At 37.3% G+C, this 17,110-nt stretch overlaps 1 protein-coding gene across 2 annotated transcripts in view; it reads right to left on the bottom strand.

The window, feature by feature from the left end:
• Positions 1-17,110, bottom strand: part of LOC128639835 (microsomal triglyceride transfer protein) — a 95,815-nt gene that overhangs the window by 41,204 nt on the left and 37,501 nt on the right. For both annotated transcript variants that reach the window (XR_008399265.1, XM_053692033.1), the window contains exons 7-11: positions 16,032-16,179; positions 6,845-7,002; positions 4,576-4,744; positions 2,709-2,816; positions 820-1,032 (exon numbers count right to left, since the gene is read on the bottom strand). Coding sequence is in view for 1 of the 2 variants with exons in the window: in XM_053692033.1 (XP_053548008.1) it covers positions 820-1,032; positions 2,709-2,816; positions 4,576-4,744; positions 6,845-7,002; positions 16,032-16,179 (796 nt within the window). In the remaining variant the exon portion in view is untranslated. The remainder of the gene's footprint in view (positions 1-819; positions 1,033-2,708; positions 2,817-4,575; positions 4,745-6,844; positions 7,003-16,031; positions 16,180-17,110) is intronic.

Genomic DNA, 17,110 nt, shown 5'->3' with positions numbered 1-17,110 from the left:
GTTTTTATTGTTTAAAACGATAGATAATCCCTTTATTATCCATTCCCCAGTTTTGCATAACTTTATAATAATACACTTTTTACCTCTGTGATTACCTTGTAGCTAAGCCTCTGCAGACTGCCCCCTTATCTCAGTTCTCATGCCCATGCCCTGAAACACGGGAAAGAACCTAGCGCAGCGCAGGGGCAATTCACACAGCATCAGGCAGCAAAATACAAATATATATGTATATACATATTAACACACAAATATATATGTATATAAGCATCTATATATATATATATATATATATATATATATATATATATATATATATATATATATATATATATATATATTTATTTATTTATAGAGAACACACAGTTCCCATAGACTGCAATGTAAAGGCACTTTTCTGTGCCGTTTTTATTGCCAACACCCCACATCCCCTAACTTTAACCTTATAACTGCTTTGTGCAGATATTTTTTTAAAAACTAACTGTACACTTTATTTGGGGGGCAATTGGGGAAGTTTTTTTAATTAACAAGGAGGTCAGACCCCTGGTTAATTGCACTTAGTGCAAAGTGCTACCGCAAGCTTGCGGTAGCAATAACTAGCCACTGGTAATGGCTGGTTATTTAACGTGCGCCCGTAAACGGGCAAATTTGCGCCCCACTTGTAATCTAGCCTTTATGGGAAATTCAAGTTGAATTTGTACTTTGCATGAAACAAATTCAACACTAACGTTCACTTTATGCACAGTTTATAGAGATTAAGCCATAAAAAAGTTAGCAACAAAATGATGAGCGAATACTACAAGTCCCGTAACCCTTTCACACCTTGGTTGCGAGCTGTTGTGCTGGGAACCCCTGCAGAGCAGACAGAGCAGCGTTGGACACAACGGCGGAGCTGTCTTCTGCGTACTGGAGCAAGAGGGGGATGGTTTCAGGGAGCTGCGCATTTTTCAAGGCAAGGAGAAAGATTTTTATATCACTCTCATCTTCTGCACGAGTCAAACCTTTTATTAGGGTTTGTTTTGCAAACTCCACATCCTGTGAAAATAAAAAATGCATAAACTGAATGAAATATGAGACATAAAAAAAACCATAAAACACAGCAATAAAATATTTTATGCAGCAGTAATGAAGATTAGAAAGAAAGGAACACGGAATAAATATAATTAGCTTCTCAAACAGATGTTCCTACTCATCCCTGAGATACCATAACCTATAATACCTAAGACAGTGAGTACTTAGACAGATATTATAAAAACAAATTACAGTTTTAGTAAATGAATACTGGTACTCTTTCTGCAACTTCCTGAAATGGTTAAATAGGAGGATTATCTATTGCCAATAGAGATGGACATAAACTATATTGTTGCAAACACTGCTGCCGCAAAGTGCTCAAGAAATGTACACGCTCATGTGTCTACCTAGGTATTCAGTCATGGAAACAGAAAGAGCTCAATTTTATTATAAAAGCAAACGTTTGGATATTGTTTAACCATATGCTTTATGCTTCCCTGTGCCTTTAACACACACAGTTGAACCCTCTATAAAGTGTTTTAATGGGGTAATAAAAAAAAGAAAATATTATTTTTAGCGATTAGCTAAAATACTGATCTCCTCTAAAGCTGGGTAACTGTGTTACATATAAAATGTGCAAATTTTCACTACACTTTTCTTTGGCAAAGTTGCAAATTAAAGGAACAGTCTACTTGAATTTTGTTATTGTTTAAAAAGATAATCTCTTTATTAGCCATTCCCCAGTTTTGCATAACTAACACAGTTATATTCATATACTTTTTGCCTCTGTGATTACCTTGTATCTAAGCCTCTGCAGACTGCCCCCTTATTTCAGTGTTTTTTTTTACAGACTTGTATTTTAGCCAAATATGTGCTGATTCCTGCATAACTCCACGGAAGTGAGCACAATGTTATCTATATAGCACACCTGAACTAGCGCTGTCTGGCTGTGAAAAACAGTCAAAATGCACTGAGATAAGAGGCGGCCTTTCAATGGCTTAAAAATAAGCATATGAGCCTACCTAGTTTGTCTTTCAACAAAGAATACAAAGACAACAAAGCACATTTGTTGATAAAAGTAAATTGGAAAGTTGTTTAAAATTGCATGCCCTATCTGACTCATGTAATTTTGACTTTACTGTCCCTTTAAGTAAAATATGTCACCAAAACAGCCACCTGCAAATGATTACAAGGGGTTAATTAACCTCTAATATGCCAAAAACATTTCAGACTTAAAAGGATATGAAAGTGAAAATTAAACTTCTATGACTCAGACAGAGCTGGCAATTTTCAGTTTACTTCTATTAGCAAATTAACTTTGTTCTCTTGATATTCTCTGTTGAATAGCAGCTAGGTAGGCTCAGGAGCAGCAATGCACTACTGGGAGCTAGCTGCTTATTGGTGGCTACACACATATGCCTCTTGTCATTGGCTCACCAGATGTGTACATCTAGCTCCCACTAGTGCATTCTTTTTCTTTGTAGGGGTCGATCACAATCTTTTATTAAAACTTATTAGATAATTTGTATTCAAAAATTCATATTGACTTAAATGGTGAATTTTGTGGAAAAATAATGAAGTAAACTTTTTCTAAAAATTGCGATCAGCCCCTTAGTTATATACAAACAAGCTCTAACACATGGCACGTTTATATCCCTTTAATAAATAATAATCCGGTATAGATTGTGATTTATTCCCACCTTAGTGTCACAAAGCTTCAGTTTGCATAACTTGCCGACAATAGCTCCGGCTATGATAAGTCCGGTTTCCATAATCATAGGCTCAGAAATTCTGCCATTTAATTTATCCTGCAAGGAAAGATAAATACACCCAGTTAACAGACATGTTGTAGAGTAAACATTAAAATGCTCAGTTTTATTTTAGTATGTGAATGGGGTTTAATACACAGTCATAGCTGTACAGATAAGAACACAGTAGGTGAACCAATCAGAAACTGGCATACATTAGTATTTGCAAATCACTGACTGCATCCTCATCTGGAGAGGAATGGGAAGTACAACTCCACTACATGTTTAAAGGGACATTAAAAACGAAGTATAGTATTGAGGTTAATCCCCACCCAACATTGGTGCTGCATGTTGAAATCTATATTTCACTACATTCCTTTGCTGATATCTTTGCATGTGAGCAGCAACTTTCCTTCAGATACCTGCAATGAAACTTAGGTTCTAAAATGGCGGCGCCCATAATGAGAGGGAGGTGAATGAAAACTATTTAGTGTTTAGGGCTCCTTAAACTCTTTTTGATGGGTTAAAGGGACGTGAAGCCCAATATTTTTCTTTTATGAATCAGATAGAGAAAACAATTATAAGTTTTCGATTTACTGAATTCTCTTGGTATCCTTTGCTAAAAACGGATAGGTAGGCTCAGGAGCATACGTGTTTCTGGAGCAATATATGGAAGCAGTCTTCCAAAAATGATTTTGAGCTATAGTGTTTTCACAATGTATAACATTGTTAAAAGCATTCTTGCAAAACTGCTGCTATAGAGTGCTCCAAACATGACCATTCTCCGAGTAAATTGAAAAGTGTAAATCAGTGTAAATAAAAGTAAATTTGTACAATCTATCTGAATCACGAAAAAACATTTTGGGTTTCATGTCCCTTTCAATATAATTGTCAAAAAGTTTGGCGTGTTAATACAATATATAGCGGTCAACTCAAAAAGTCTCCCTTTATTGAAAGACAAAAGTCCCATCCAGTGTAGATCAATTAAAATATAACTTTTATTAAGCAATTGTAAAAAACAAATAATTACAGACCTGGATCGAGTTCTTAGTTATAGTACTGTGTACTTTGGTAAATACCTCCGATTCCCACTGTGGCGTCACTAGGGGAATCGGAGGTATTTACCAAAGTATTTGTTTTTTACAATTGCTTAATAAAAGTTATATTTTAATTGATCTACACTGGATGGGACTTTTGTCTTTCAATAAAGGGAGACTTTTTGAGTTGACCGCTATATATTGTATTAACACGCCAAACTTTTTGACAATTTTGCTGATTGATAACCAACACCTATGTGAGTGAGATATAGGTGGGGTCCTTGTTATCATACATTGTGCTGATTTTTAAGGGTTGAGCACTGGTCTGTTATACAAGCTGCTGCACCGGAGATCACCTTGTTTTTTCTTTCCCTTTCAATATACACAAAATGAAGGAGATGTGGGGAAAAAAAGTACCTTCTGTAGTGAAATAGTATAACATTTGTTTTGTTTTGTGAATCATTTTGAAGAACTTTTTTTAAATTGTGCAGATGTAATTAAAAAACTTCCCAACCCCTTTGGGTATTATAATTTTATGCTGTATTAATTGGCTGACATAATAAAAGTTATACTATATTTTGCACATAAATTATCAGTAATTTGCTCATGTCATATAAAAATATGGGAGTTGGGTAAAACATAGAATATTTTATTTTTACATATTTCTATGTCTTGTAAATTCGGAAGTGCAGACTTATTGGGAACAAATATAAGGTAAATATTGCAGAGCCAATACACAGATATATAGATGATAAATAGTTAAAAAGAAATGTTTTACTTACTAATACCAGGTTTAGTAGATCCGTAGAAGGATGAGGCGCAAAAGCTGCAGAATAGAGAAACTTTTCGTGCAAATCGATCTGTTTCTTTTTGCTGAAATCTAAAAATTCAGACAATGCTTCTAAAGCCGGTAAAGATTGTGACGCCACTGCAGCATCAATATAAAAGAGGCTGTAAGAGAATGAGGGATAGAAGACGAGAATATATTTACCATCCATTTCACAGTTTTAAAAAGGGACATTCTAAATTCTGGGATGGCCAAATGGTGGCCCGAGGGCCACATGCAACCCTCTGCACCACCAGCAATAAGCAGAAATAACAATATGTTGCATAGTTTTGGCCCCAGGAAAAATAAGAATAAAACAAATCTGTGATTTTGGGTGACCAGAACACAAACAACCCTCTAGAGCCTGGTTTCTCAACAGCCGGGCCGTGGCCCAGTACCAGGCCGTGATAGCCCTGCTGGTGGGCCCTGACCTGTCATGCCCCCACTGCACACTCTTACCCCACTGCACACCAAGGGCAGACAGACCAATCAAGGCCCCAGGAAAACTGTCTCACACTGACCCAAATGTATTCAAATTCATGCAAATGAACATGGTAGCCTCCCTGCCCTATTCCCGAGAGGCCCATCAACCTCCAGAGCCAGGACCCCCAACATTAAGGGCCAAAGAAAGGGCCCCCAAACTACCGGGCCCTGGACATGTCCAGCTAAAATTTACCGGGCCTTGAGGTCACTTTGGTTGAGAACCACTGCTCTAGAGGTAAGAACAGAATACAGAGGGTGTGCTGCGGCCCTGCGCCACTAGACATTTGTAGGAAATATATTGTTTGTTTGTTTAGAGGGACACGTTTAGTTTTGTGTAATGAAACAACTTTGTAACATTGTTATTATTTACTTACTTTGTGTATTAAAGGGTTCAGACAGAGCAGCAGTTTTAAACAACGCTAATGTACTTCTATTATCACGTGTTCTTTGTATGTTTTGTTGAAAAGCAAGGGCTAAAGCTCAGGAGCGTGCACGTGTCTGGAACACTATATGGCAGGAGTTTGGCAAGAATGTTATCCATTTGCAAGAGCACTAGATGGCAGCGCTCCAGGCGCCTACCCAGGGATCTCTTCAATGCAGATTATCATGGGAATGAAGTAAATTGTAAAATGTATGCTCTGTCTGAATCACAAAATACAATGTTTGGGTTTCATATCCCTTTAAGCACTGAATATGGAGCGATTTCTCATTCTCCAAACTCTAAATGCACCTGCTGACTTCTCAAGGCTAACCCTACTACATATTTATCCCTAATTGGATTTATCAGATAAGAACTGCAAAACAATGCACTTTATATAATTAACTTTATGACTATGGCTAGCCTTGTTGTCTACAGGCTAAAGCCCAGATTGGCTCCTCCAAATACGACAAATGGGTGGAGTTTGGCTATTGAAAACGAATTGTAGTAAAAAGGATGTTAATTTGTTTTAAAAATGTTACGATTTGGCCAATATGCTATTCTATATCAACATAACAGAAATGTATTGTAATAAAAGGTGTTTACTTTCCCTTTAACAGACATACATTTATATGCAGCCTTTATGTCTAATAAAATGTTAGGTTGCGGCCCCCATATGTTGGGAAGTTGGTCATCCCTGCTCTAATTCATTAAAGATTGTACATTTTGCATTACCAACCCTAGCTGGACTATTTATAAACAGAGTGTTGCTTAGAAACATAATTGTGTCTACTTTACAAAGGAATAAAAAGAAAGTTAAAAGAACTTTGTGAAACAGGAAGTGACATCACTGGCTGTTACAACCAAGGACACTGGGACACGTAGTTCTTATTCTGTTACGCACACATTAATAAACACTTTTAGCTAGTTTCAATTAGGGTTGCCACCTTTCTTGGAAGAAAATACCGGCCATGCTAATTAACATAAATTTGCATAAATAATTAAACAGCATAACTCAAAAACTAAAGCTGATAGGACTGATTTTAAATGTTCATTTGTTTATAACAAGTATTCATCACACTCAGAAGAAGTTTCACTTTGACAGGGGCTTTCTTTCAATAGTTATTCTTTATTTTCTACATTGACATGAACCTTAAAAATACCGGTCGTGTCGGTAAAATACCGTCTGGGTGGCAACACTAGTTTCAATAAAGGGCGCTCTTATGTGCTGCAACACATTGCATAGCAACTAAAGGACCAAGGGACTGATTATTAAAAGCTCTATTATGGATAAATCGAGAGATAAAACAGGATAATAACTTACACCATATCACGAGATGCCTGCTGTAGGAGCTGGAGGACATCCCTCTTCTTAGCGTCGCGCATCATCTTCACAAAGGTGTGAAAGTGCTTAGTGGTCGTGGCTTTAGAAACGTTCACTTTTAATATCGGTTTCTTTGTTGTCTTCATGTAGTTCTTAAACTAATAAACAAACAGACACTTTGTAGATACGACAGATCCTAAAGTATAACTACTAGAAAAAAAGCAGACAAAAGCAACTTGCTTTCTCAGAAACTGCCCCAACTCTTTAGTGACATTAACTTATCATTACTCAATAAACAATAAGGCAGTTGACCATTACACTCTAATTAAAGGGACATTTAAGTCACTATTAAAAACTTTAAAGGGATAGAAAGGTCAAAACTGAAATATGCATGGGTCCGTTTCAATTTTAAATAGAAGCATTTGTGCAATATAGGTCTATTAGCAAAAATGCCTTTAGTAAAATGAACTACTGTTTTTCAGAAGCATACGCACATATGCTATGAGGGCCTGTGCACCAGTATACAAGCTCAGAGAGCTGGCGGTAGTGTGTATTTTCTGTGAATACTTATATCATAAAAGCCATGTCTGTCTCTCTGAGAAGGTGTAGTGTTTGCATGCTAGTGCTTAGTAAAGAATGTATGTGTGTATATTTGTGCACGTATATATGTATGTGTATAAGTGTGTGTGAATATATATATGTGTGTGTGTGTGTATTTGTGCACGTATATATGTATGTGTATAAGTGTATGTATAAATGTGTGTGTGAATATATATATATATATATATATATATATGTGTGTGTGTGTGTGTATGTATTTGTGTAGAAGTGTATGTATGTATGTGTGTGAATATATATATATGTATGTATGTATGTATGTATGTATATGTGAGTGTGTATATGTATTTGTGTAGAAGTGTATGTCTAAATGTGTATGTTTGTGAATATATATATATATATACACTAGTCCTAAAGCCCGTTCACACGGGCCATTTTTTACAGTACAGCGGTCCCCCCTTGCGCTCTCTCCCTCCCCCTCTCTTTTGCTCTTTCTCTCTCCCCCCTCTCTTTTGCTCTCTCTCTCCCCCCTATCTTTTGAGCTTTCTCTCTCCCCCCTCTCTTTTGAGCACTCTAAATCCCCCTCTCTTTTGCGCTCTCTCTCTCCCCCATGTCTTTTGCGCTCTCTCTCCCCCCTCTTTTGCGCTCTCCCCCCCTCTCTTTTGAGCTCTCTCTCCCTCCCCCCCTCTCTTTTGAGATCTCTCTCTCCCCCTCCTCTCTTTTGCGCTCTCTCTCCCCCTCTCTTTTGCGCTCTCTCTCCCCCTCTCTTTTGCGCTCTCTCTCCCCCTCTCTTTTGCGCTCTCTCTCTCCCCCTCTCTTTTGCACTCTCTCTCTCCCCCTCTCTTTTGCGCTCTCTCTCTCCCCCATCTCTTTTGCGCACTCTCTCCCCCATCTCTTTTGCACTCTCTCTCCCCCATCTCTTTTGCACTCTCATCCCCCCTCTCTCTCACCTCTTTTGCGCTCTTCCCCCTCTCTTTTGCGCTCTCTTCCCCCCTCTCTATTGCGCTCTCTCTCCCCCCTCTCTTTTACGCTCTCTCCCTCCTCTCTTTTGCTGTCTCTCCCTCCTCTCTCTTTTGCTGTCTCTCTCCCCCTCTCTCTTTTGCTGTCTCTCTCCCCCTCTCTCTTTTGCTGTCTCTCCCCCCTCCTCTCTTTTGCTGTCTCTCTCCCCCCTCTCTTTTGCTGTCTCTCTCCCCTCTCTCTTTTGCCGTCTCTCTCCCCCTTCTCTTTTGCCGTCTCTCTCCCCCTTCTCTTTTGCTGTCTCTCTCCCCCCTCTCTTTTGCTGCCTCTCTCCCCCTCTCTCTTTTGCTGTCTCCCTCTCTCTATCCTTTTGCTGTCTCTCTCTCCCTCTCTCTATTCACCCTCTTCTGTTCTCTCTCCCCCTCTCTTTTGAGCTCTCTCCCCTCCCCTCTATCTCTCCCTCCTCTATCGCCCGGCCACGCCCCCTTCACGGACATTCAAGCCCAACCATGCCCCCTTCATGCCGGTCATGCCCCCGCTCACACCCGGCCACGCCCACTTCTGCCGCAGATCAGCTAGGGACTCAAAGGCCAGGTGTGTATGTCCTCGTGCTGTCTCTACTGCGCATGACAGCTTCGGACAAACACACTTGGCCTTTTATTATATAGGATATATATATATATACATACATATATATATATATATATATATTTCCACTGTGTATCTGCACTCACAATTCAAAGATAGTCAGCAACCAGGGTGCTCAGTCAAAATTTCAATAAGTATCAACAAGTAGGGACTGCACTCACTGGATTCAGTTCAAATAATACCTTATTTATTCAATGACCGTTGAATAAATAAAGTATTATTTGAACTGAATCCAGTGAGTGCAGTCCCTACTTGTTGATACTTTATATATATATATATATATATATATATATATATATATATATATATATATATATATGTGTGTGTATGTATGTATGTCTGTTGTATGTGTGTAAATATATGTATGTATGCATGTGTGTGTGTGCGCATTTCTGTATAGGTGTACATGTATGTATGTGTGGGAATATACTGTATGTTTGTATGTGGGTGTGACTGTGTATATATGTATTTGTATATAAGTGTATGTTAATATGTGTGAATATATGTATGTATCTGTGTGTGTATGTGTGTTTGATGTCTTTTATGCTTAAGATTCATTAAAATAATTTAACAGAGAACTGACACCTAGATTACAAGTTTTGCGCTATAGAGGGTACAAAACGAACAATATTTTACCCTCCATAGCGCTGCCATTATGAGTTTTGAAAAAGCCGCCTTGTGCGTGCGATATAGTTGCGTTAAGCTCCATACCACACAAAATACAAGCACTGCTTTGACGTGCTTGTGCACGCTTTCCCCATAGACATCAATGAGGAGAAAGTGTTAGAAAAAAACCTAACACCTGCGATCGCAACCCTATTGATGTCTATAGAGGGAAAAAAAGTTACGTTTAAACCTAACACCCTAACATAAACCCCACATCTAAACACCACTAATCTGCAGCCCCCGACATCGCTGACACCTACATAAGCTTATTAGCCCCTAATCTGCCGCCCCCAACATCGCCGCCACCGAAATAAATCTATTAACCCCTAATCTGCCGCTCCTGATATCACCGCCACTATACTTAAGTTATTAACCCCTATTCTCCCGCACCCCAACATCGCCCACGCTATAATAAAGATATTAACCCCTATTACGCTGCTCCCCGACATCACCGCCACTAAATAAAGTTATTAACCCCTAAACCTCTGGCCTCCCACATCACTGCCACTAAATAAACCTATTAACCCCTAAACTGACAGCCTCGCACATCGCCAAAAACTATATTAAACTATTAACCCCTAAACCTAACAACCCCCTAACTTTAAATTAAAATTACAAAATAAAATAAATAAAAACTTACCTGGGAAATTAAAAAAAAACTAAAATTAAACATTACTATTATCCTAAAATTAAAATAACTATCAATTAAATAAATTAATCATTAAAAAAAAAAATACTAAAAAAACTAAATCTACAGTTACAAAAAATAAAAAATACTAAATTACAAAAAATTTAAAAAAAATACTGAATTACGAAAAATAACAAACAAAATTATCCAAAATAAAAAAGAATTACACCTAATCTAATAGCCCTATAAAAATCAAAAAGCCCCCCCAAAATAAAAAAAAATCCTAGCCTACAATAAACTACCAATAGCCCTTAAAAGGGCCTTTTGTATGGCAATATAGTGTTTGTGATGTGGGAGGGCATCGGTTTAGGGGTTAATAGGTACCGGTAGTTTATGGGTGTTAGTGTACTTTGTAACACTTTAGTTATGAGCTATGTGTAACAGTTTTGTTGCGTAAAACTCATAACTACTGGTCTCAGATTGCGAAACGGATCTTGACGTTATTGGGTGTAACCCAAGCTTTTTAGCCTCACTGCAAAACTTTTAATGGCAGCGCTATGGAAATCCCACGCAAAAACTTAATTTTTTCGAGTGCGGGACTGACGTTGCGTTACAGGCTAAAAAGGCATGCGGTACAGCTATACCGACAAGACTTGTAATGGCTGCATTGCTGTTTTAACGTTGAAATTGCCATTTTTTCAGAGTTAAAACATGAAAGCAAAACTCGTAATCTAGGCGTTTATGAATAACTCCAATACTTGTGGGAATTTTTGGCACTCCATCGATTTAGTGCATGTGCATTATCAGCAGGGCCGCCATCAGGGGGTGACAGGGGTTTTTTTTTTTTTTTACATTTTGGCAGCCACCAGTGGGAACTACAGCAGAGTGCAAATTGAGCATGGGAAATGTTATTACAAGGAGTAAAGTATTAGCATTTGAGAGGACTTCTGAGTGTGCACTAAACCACAAGACAGCATTGCAGAGGAGGTAGGACTTACTTAGTAAATGTTTTTTATTTCTTTGTGCAATTTCAGATTGTAACTTCAGTGTGGTAGTAGTTGTATGGTGAGGCCAGGGGTCCATAAAAACATATTTTTTTTAGCAGCAGTGTATTTATGATTATTTGACAATGCTGTAGAAATTCTATATTTAAAGCCATGCAGAAATGTTTCCTCCTCAATACACAAATGGTAGGTGCCCTTTTGGCAGTTATGCGTTTTTTTTTATTAATATATATATTAATTACATTCCAGTTTACTGCCCTTTAATGCAAGGACTTTCCAGATGCAAGGAGGCATTTTATCTAAGATTTTTACATCTGCATAAAATGTTATACTCTCAGACTAAGATTGCTCAGTGTTTGAAATGAGACAGGTTAACTTAAAACTGTTCAGTTTACACTACAGCTGACTTATTTTTGAAATACATACAAAAAAGCCTAAATCCTAATGGTTTTAGTACCACAGCTTATGGTTCCACTAAGACCATATAGAGTACAGCATTTTCAAAATCCATAAGTACAGCTGACAGATGGAAATAATTGTACACTATATTTGAAGTGGTGCTCTTGGTTGGGAAAATTAGGGGGGAAAAACAAACATATATCAACCTTTTAAAAGTACTTTTCTTCATCTAGCCATCTACCCAGATCATTAATGTACAATTTTGAATTCACAGAATTATTTTTGTTTGCACATTTACAAATATGATTCTTTAAAAAGTGATCTCTTAATTTCTGCAATTTTTTTATCATGCATGTCACACACTGTTGATTTAGGGGATGCAATGTGCAGAAATGTTACCTCCTGTGAGTGTTTCTGTGGGTGTCTGTGTTTATGTCTTTGTGCTTTTGTTTGTGTCTCTATGAGTGTGTATGCATTTTTTTTTCTGTGGGTCTCTCTGTGAGGGTGGGTGTGTATGTCTTTGTGCATTTTCTGTGGATGTATGTGAAGGTGTGTGCGTATGTCTTTGTGCTTTTTCTATGGGTGTCTCTTTGAGGGTGTGTGTATTTATGTCTTTGTGTATTTTCTCTGGATGCCTCTATGAGGGTGGGTGTGTATGTCTCTGTGTTTTCTGTGGATGTCTCTGTGAGGGTGTGTGTTTTCTGTGGGTGTCTCTGTGAGGGTGTGTGTGTATGTCTGTGCATTTTCTGTTGGTGTCTCTGTGAGAGAGTGTGTGTATGTCTTTGTGTGTTTTCTGTGGATGTCTCAGTGAGGGTTTGTGTGTATGTATGTCTTTCTGTGTTTTCTGTGTTTGTCTCTCTGTGTGTGTATGTCTTTGTGTGTTTTCTGAGGCCGTCTCTGTCGGTGTTTCCTTGGGTGTATGTGCAAGTTTGTGTTTGGAGTTTGTGTGTGTGTGTGTGTCCATTGTCTGTTCGTTTTTAGGACATTTTGACCTTCCTACTAATTATTTACATCTTTCTACAGACTTTGAGACCTTTCCGGGAGTCAACAATCCCCCATTTAACCTTTAAATGATTGTTTAGGCAGTTCAGGGTCCTTCCTTTCAGCCACTATATGCTGTTGTCATCATTTAGTTGGCATCTTCCTTGACAAAAAAATAATCAGAACTCCATATTTTGTTTTTTGACAAAACTGTAGTCTACCTCTTACTTGTCAGGTCAATGTAAACAAGTCCTGAATGTCTGTTTGGGTGTCTGTGTCTGAGTGTGTTTCTTTGCGTGTCTGCTCGAGTGTCTATATGTAAATCCTTATGTGTGAGTGTGTGTGTGTTTTAGTGTATGAGTGTGTCTGTGTGTTTCTGTGTTTGTGTGTTACTACCTACTTTACAACATTTCCAAGTTTGACTACACTTAAAGGGACATGAAACCCAAATTTTTTTCTTTCATGATTTAGACAGAGCATACAATTATAAACAACTTTCTAATTTACTTCTATTATCTATTTTGCTTCATGCTCTTCATATTCTTTGCTGAAAAGCATATCTAGATATGCTTAGTAGCTGCTGATTGGTAGCTGCACATAGATGCCTCCTCTGATTGGTTCACAGTGGGCATCGCTATTTCTTCATTAAAGTATATCTAAAGAATGAAGCAAATTAGGTAATAGAAGTAAATTGGAATGTTGTTTAAAATTATATTCTCTATCTTAATCATGAAAGAAAATGTTTGAGTATAGTGTCCCTTTAAGAATAAAGCGCATATACATTTTATTCACTTGGTCAAAAATTGCACATGTTGGGGGGGGCCTGATCAATGGTTAAGTCAGGGGCCCCAAAATTTCTAGTGGCGGCCCTGATTATCAGACATGAATTGTACTGCACGTCGCCATAGAAATCTATCATGTGAGGGAATTAACTCACCTGCGCTATTTAACATGCAGATGCTAGTGCACTAGACTATCGTTCAAGCTACAAAAATATCTTTGTAATATGAGTGCAGAAATGGAAGCAGTAAGAATTGTGCACAAATTATATTAACACACCATGGCATTAATATTATGCTCTCCACTTGTAATCTAGAGACCACAGTGCTTAAGTCACATGTACGTTCTAAAGCCTACCTCAGTATGCTATCATAGAAGGAAGATACGTTTCAAACAAAACTGTCAAGAGAAAAAGGTAGACTAGGAAAGAAAATTTAAAAGTGTTTTAAATAAATGGTACGCTCTCTAAGAATCATATGTCCCTTTAACCATGATTTTTTTTTTAACTTATTTTACATATTGCTCCAATCAGGGGCCAATGTAAAATGCTGCCCCCAGCTGTTTACTGCCCCTAATTGCACTTAGCGCACGCATAATAAGGGATGTTAGCAATAACTCAAGCTGGGAATCTCTTACAAAACTTCATACTAACATTTTTAGGTTTCAGTAACTATGCAGAGCATTTGCCCAGATAAGTTTAACCCATTAGTTGCCAAAGGAGTGCTGTCGTTTTTTTCATTAAAATGGTATTGTCAGAGACCAGACACTGTTTAGTTGCACATCTATAAATGCCAATTTATAAGAGATCTGTAATGCACCAAGCATTATCCTGTATTCACGTCCGCTCTTGGACTTAATCCTTTATAAGCCTTGAGAGTCGTTACAAGATACATAACCTTCAAATACAAAAATGTATAATGTAAAACTCATAACCTTCACGGTAACACACTGAGGTCACTATAGTGACGCAAGCAAAAGGATTTGACACTAAAAAGAAAAGATGTAACTGCCGTTTTAAACACAAACGATAATTTTAATCAAATGTTCTAGGTAAACCTGTCCCTTTAAGCACACATAAACCCTCTGCTAAACAACCTTTTGTAAGACTTTGTAGTTGTTTGTACATTTTTAATACATGACTGTTCAATTTATGACAAAAATCTTGAGAACTAATGCAATTTAAAATGCCCTTTTTTATACAACAAAGAACACGAATATATCACATTATTAATGCTACAAATTAAATTCCATGACAAATAATATGAGGATTCAGAGCAGAGTGATTAAATAAAGTGTTACTGTAAGTTTTCATTCAAGCAAGATGTTTCCTGGGAGGAACCTCTGGCGAACTGTAAAGCTATAAATAATGAAATTGTTCGCCAAGGCTATCAGCGCTTCCCTTGCATGAGCAAGGTTTCCTTATCATTGTCTTGCGTGTAGAGGACACATATGATTTCACGTCATTTAAAGTAATAAGATACAGCAACAGTTAAATGCTGACTTCATGTTAATGGTTCAGATGTTAGAAAGAACAGGATTAGCCTTTTATAACCAGAAATAAGTTTAGTCTACAACTTACATCATTACTATAAGACATTCACCTGTATTACCAATACTGCACCAATTGTTGATTTATTTCTCTTCAGAAAAAAACTAGTTTTTTTAAGGCCATCCGTTTTATTAATTTGCTTAAAGGGTCATTAAAGAGCAATAATAAAATGCTTTAGTGTGCTAAAGTATATTCATTAGGCACGTGCATTATATAAACAAAAGCTCAATATGGCAGTGGGCCGCTGCATTTGGCTATTTCACACAGATCTGGATTTGTTGCACTATTACACAAATTAATCCAGATCTGCTACACCGCTACTCGTGGTCATATTGGGCATTTGTTTATACAAAAGAATGCACATGCTATTTTACAAATTGCCCTGTTGCTTGCAGAGAATTTTGGAGTTAATCATAATCGGGCACTTGAATTCAGCAGATAACAGTTTCTGAATGTTAGCTGGTTATTGTTCTGTTCTATATGTTATGGCAAGCGTAGGATCTGGGTCCTAATAATCTTTAAAAAGCATTAAAGGGACATGAAACCCAAAAAAGTTTTCTTCATGATTTAGGTAGAATGTACAATTTTAAACAGCTTTTCCAGTTTACTTCTATTATCAAATTTGCTTCATTCTCTTGGTATCATTTGTTGAAGGAGCAGCAATGCACTACTGGTTTCCAACTGAACACGTGGGTGAGCCAATGACAATCGGTATATATATGCAGCCACCAATCAGCAGCTAGAACCTAGGTTCTTTGCTGCTCCTGAGCTTTCCTAGATAACCCATTCAGCAAAGGATAACAAGAGAAGGAAGCAACTTAAATAATAGAAGTAAATTGAAAAGTTGTTCAAAATTGTATTCTCTGTCTAAATCATAAGTGTCTAATTATGACTTTACTGTCCCTTTAAACTACGGTATTACACTTGCAGTATTGTGGCACATTGTCAGGTGCAACTGCGCTTATCTGCAGAAAATCTGATATAAAACTCCCTAATAGTTAGAGCTAGCGGACTTACTGTAGGGCTGACTTCAGTCCTTCTGAGCGGATGACAAGTGATCGCTGTTTTCTGAAACTGCTCTGGTAGCACTTTCAATATATTCAGCATGTTCTCCTCATGAATCTCAGCAGGTCCAGGACTAGATGACTTGAAAACCATTTGCTGTCTGTAAAACAACAATAAAAAAATAATATTACAGCCTTTAACCTCGTAAGTAAAAGGTTAGGATTAAAAAATGTCAACTTCGCTCTATGTTTTCTTTTCGGTGTCTTATTTGTTTCTAACTAAAAACAAAATGTGATACAATATTGTCTCTAGCTCACATTTTATGGACAGTTAAATAAAGAAAAGTCCCAATAACCATGGTTAAAGGGACAGTATGCTGTAAAATTGTTTTTCCCCTAATGCATTTTCAATGACTTGCTATACCAGCTGCAGGGTATATAATGTAGGAGAAATTGCATTTTCAGGATTATTTGTGTAAATGAAATTGCTGGTTTTGTGTTTTGAAACCACAGCCTATTACAATGGGTTAAGCTTGCAGGTAAAATGAGATCTCATTATGTAATCACTTTGTGTACACACACTTGCTTTCTTATCTTATATCTGTTTATAAACCAAAGCTCAATACTTAGAGGGAACAATGGAAAATTATAATTTTATTAGTTATCTCTTCTACACCACACCGGGAGAGTAATTTCTTCTGCTGACTGTGTTTACATTGCTTGTTAATAGCCTTGACTTCAGTATAGAAACCTTCAGTATAGGTGGGGATACAACAGAATAAATTAGCTATTTCAAATGCAGAAATAAGTGTAAACAAGCTACGTTTGTAAAATATGTGAAGAAAACACTGTTAGAAACTAAACTAAACTACTAGTAAGTGTTCATTGTGGATATCAGCCAGTGAGCATTAGCAGGAACTACCAAACAGCCAATGACCATTAGCAATAAGTATGTATTTACTACCGCTGTATTATCAGTTTACATTTAAAAAGCTTTCATATCACATTTTTTCAAGTGAAAAAAAAATTGTCAGTTTGTTTAAATGTTTCTTTTCCATAAAGGGGGGGGGATAAAGAAATTGTGAAAAAAAC

The sequence above is a fragment of the Bombina bombina genome, chromosome 9 (genome assembly GCF_027579735.1).
Source record: "Bombina bombina isolate aBomBom1 chromosome 9, aBomBom1.pri, whole genome shotgun sequence".
NCBI lineage: Eukaryota > Metazoa > Chordata > Amphibia > Anura > Bombinatoridae > Bombina > Bombina bombina.
Note: the sequence above shows the minus strand (reverse complement) of the source record. Positions and strands in the feature narration are given on the sequence as shown.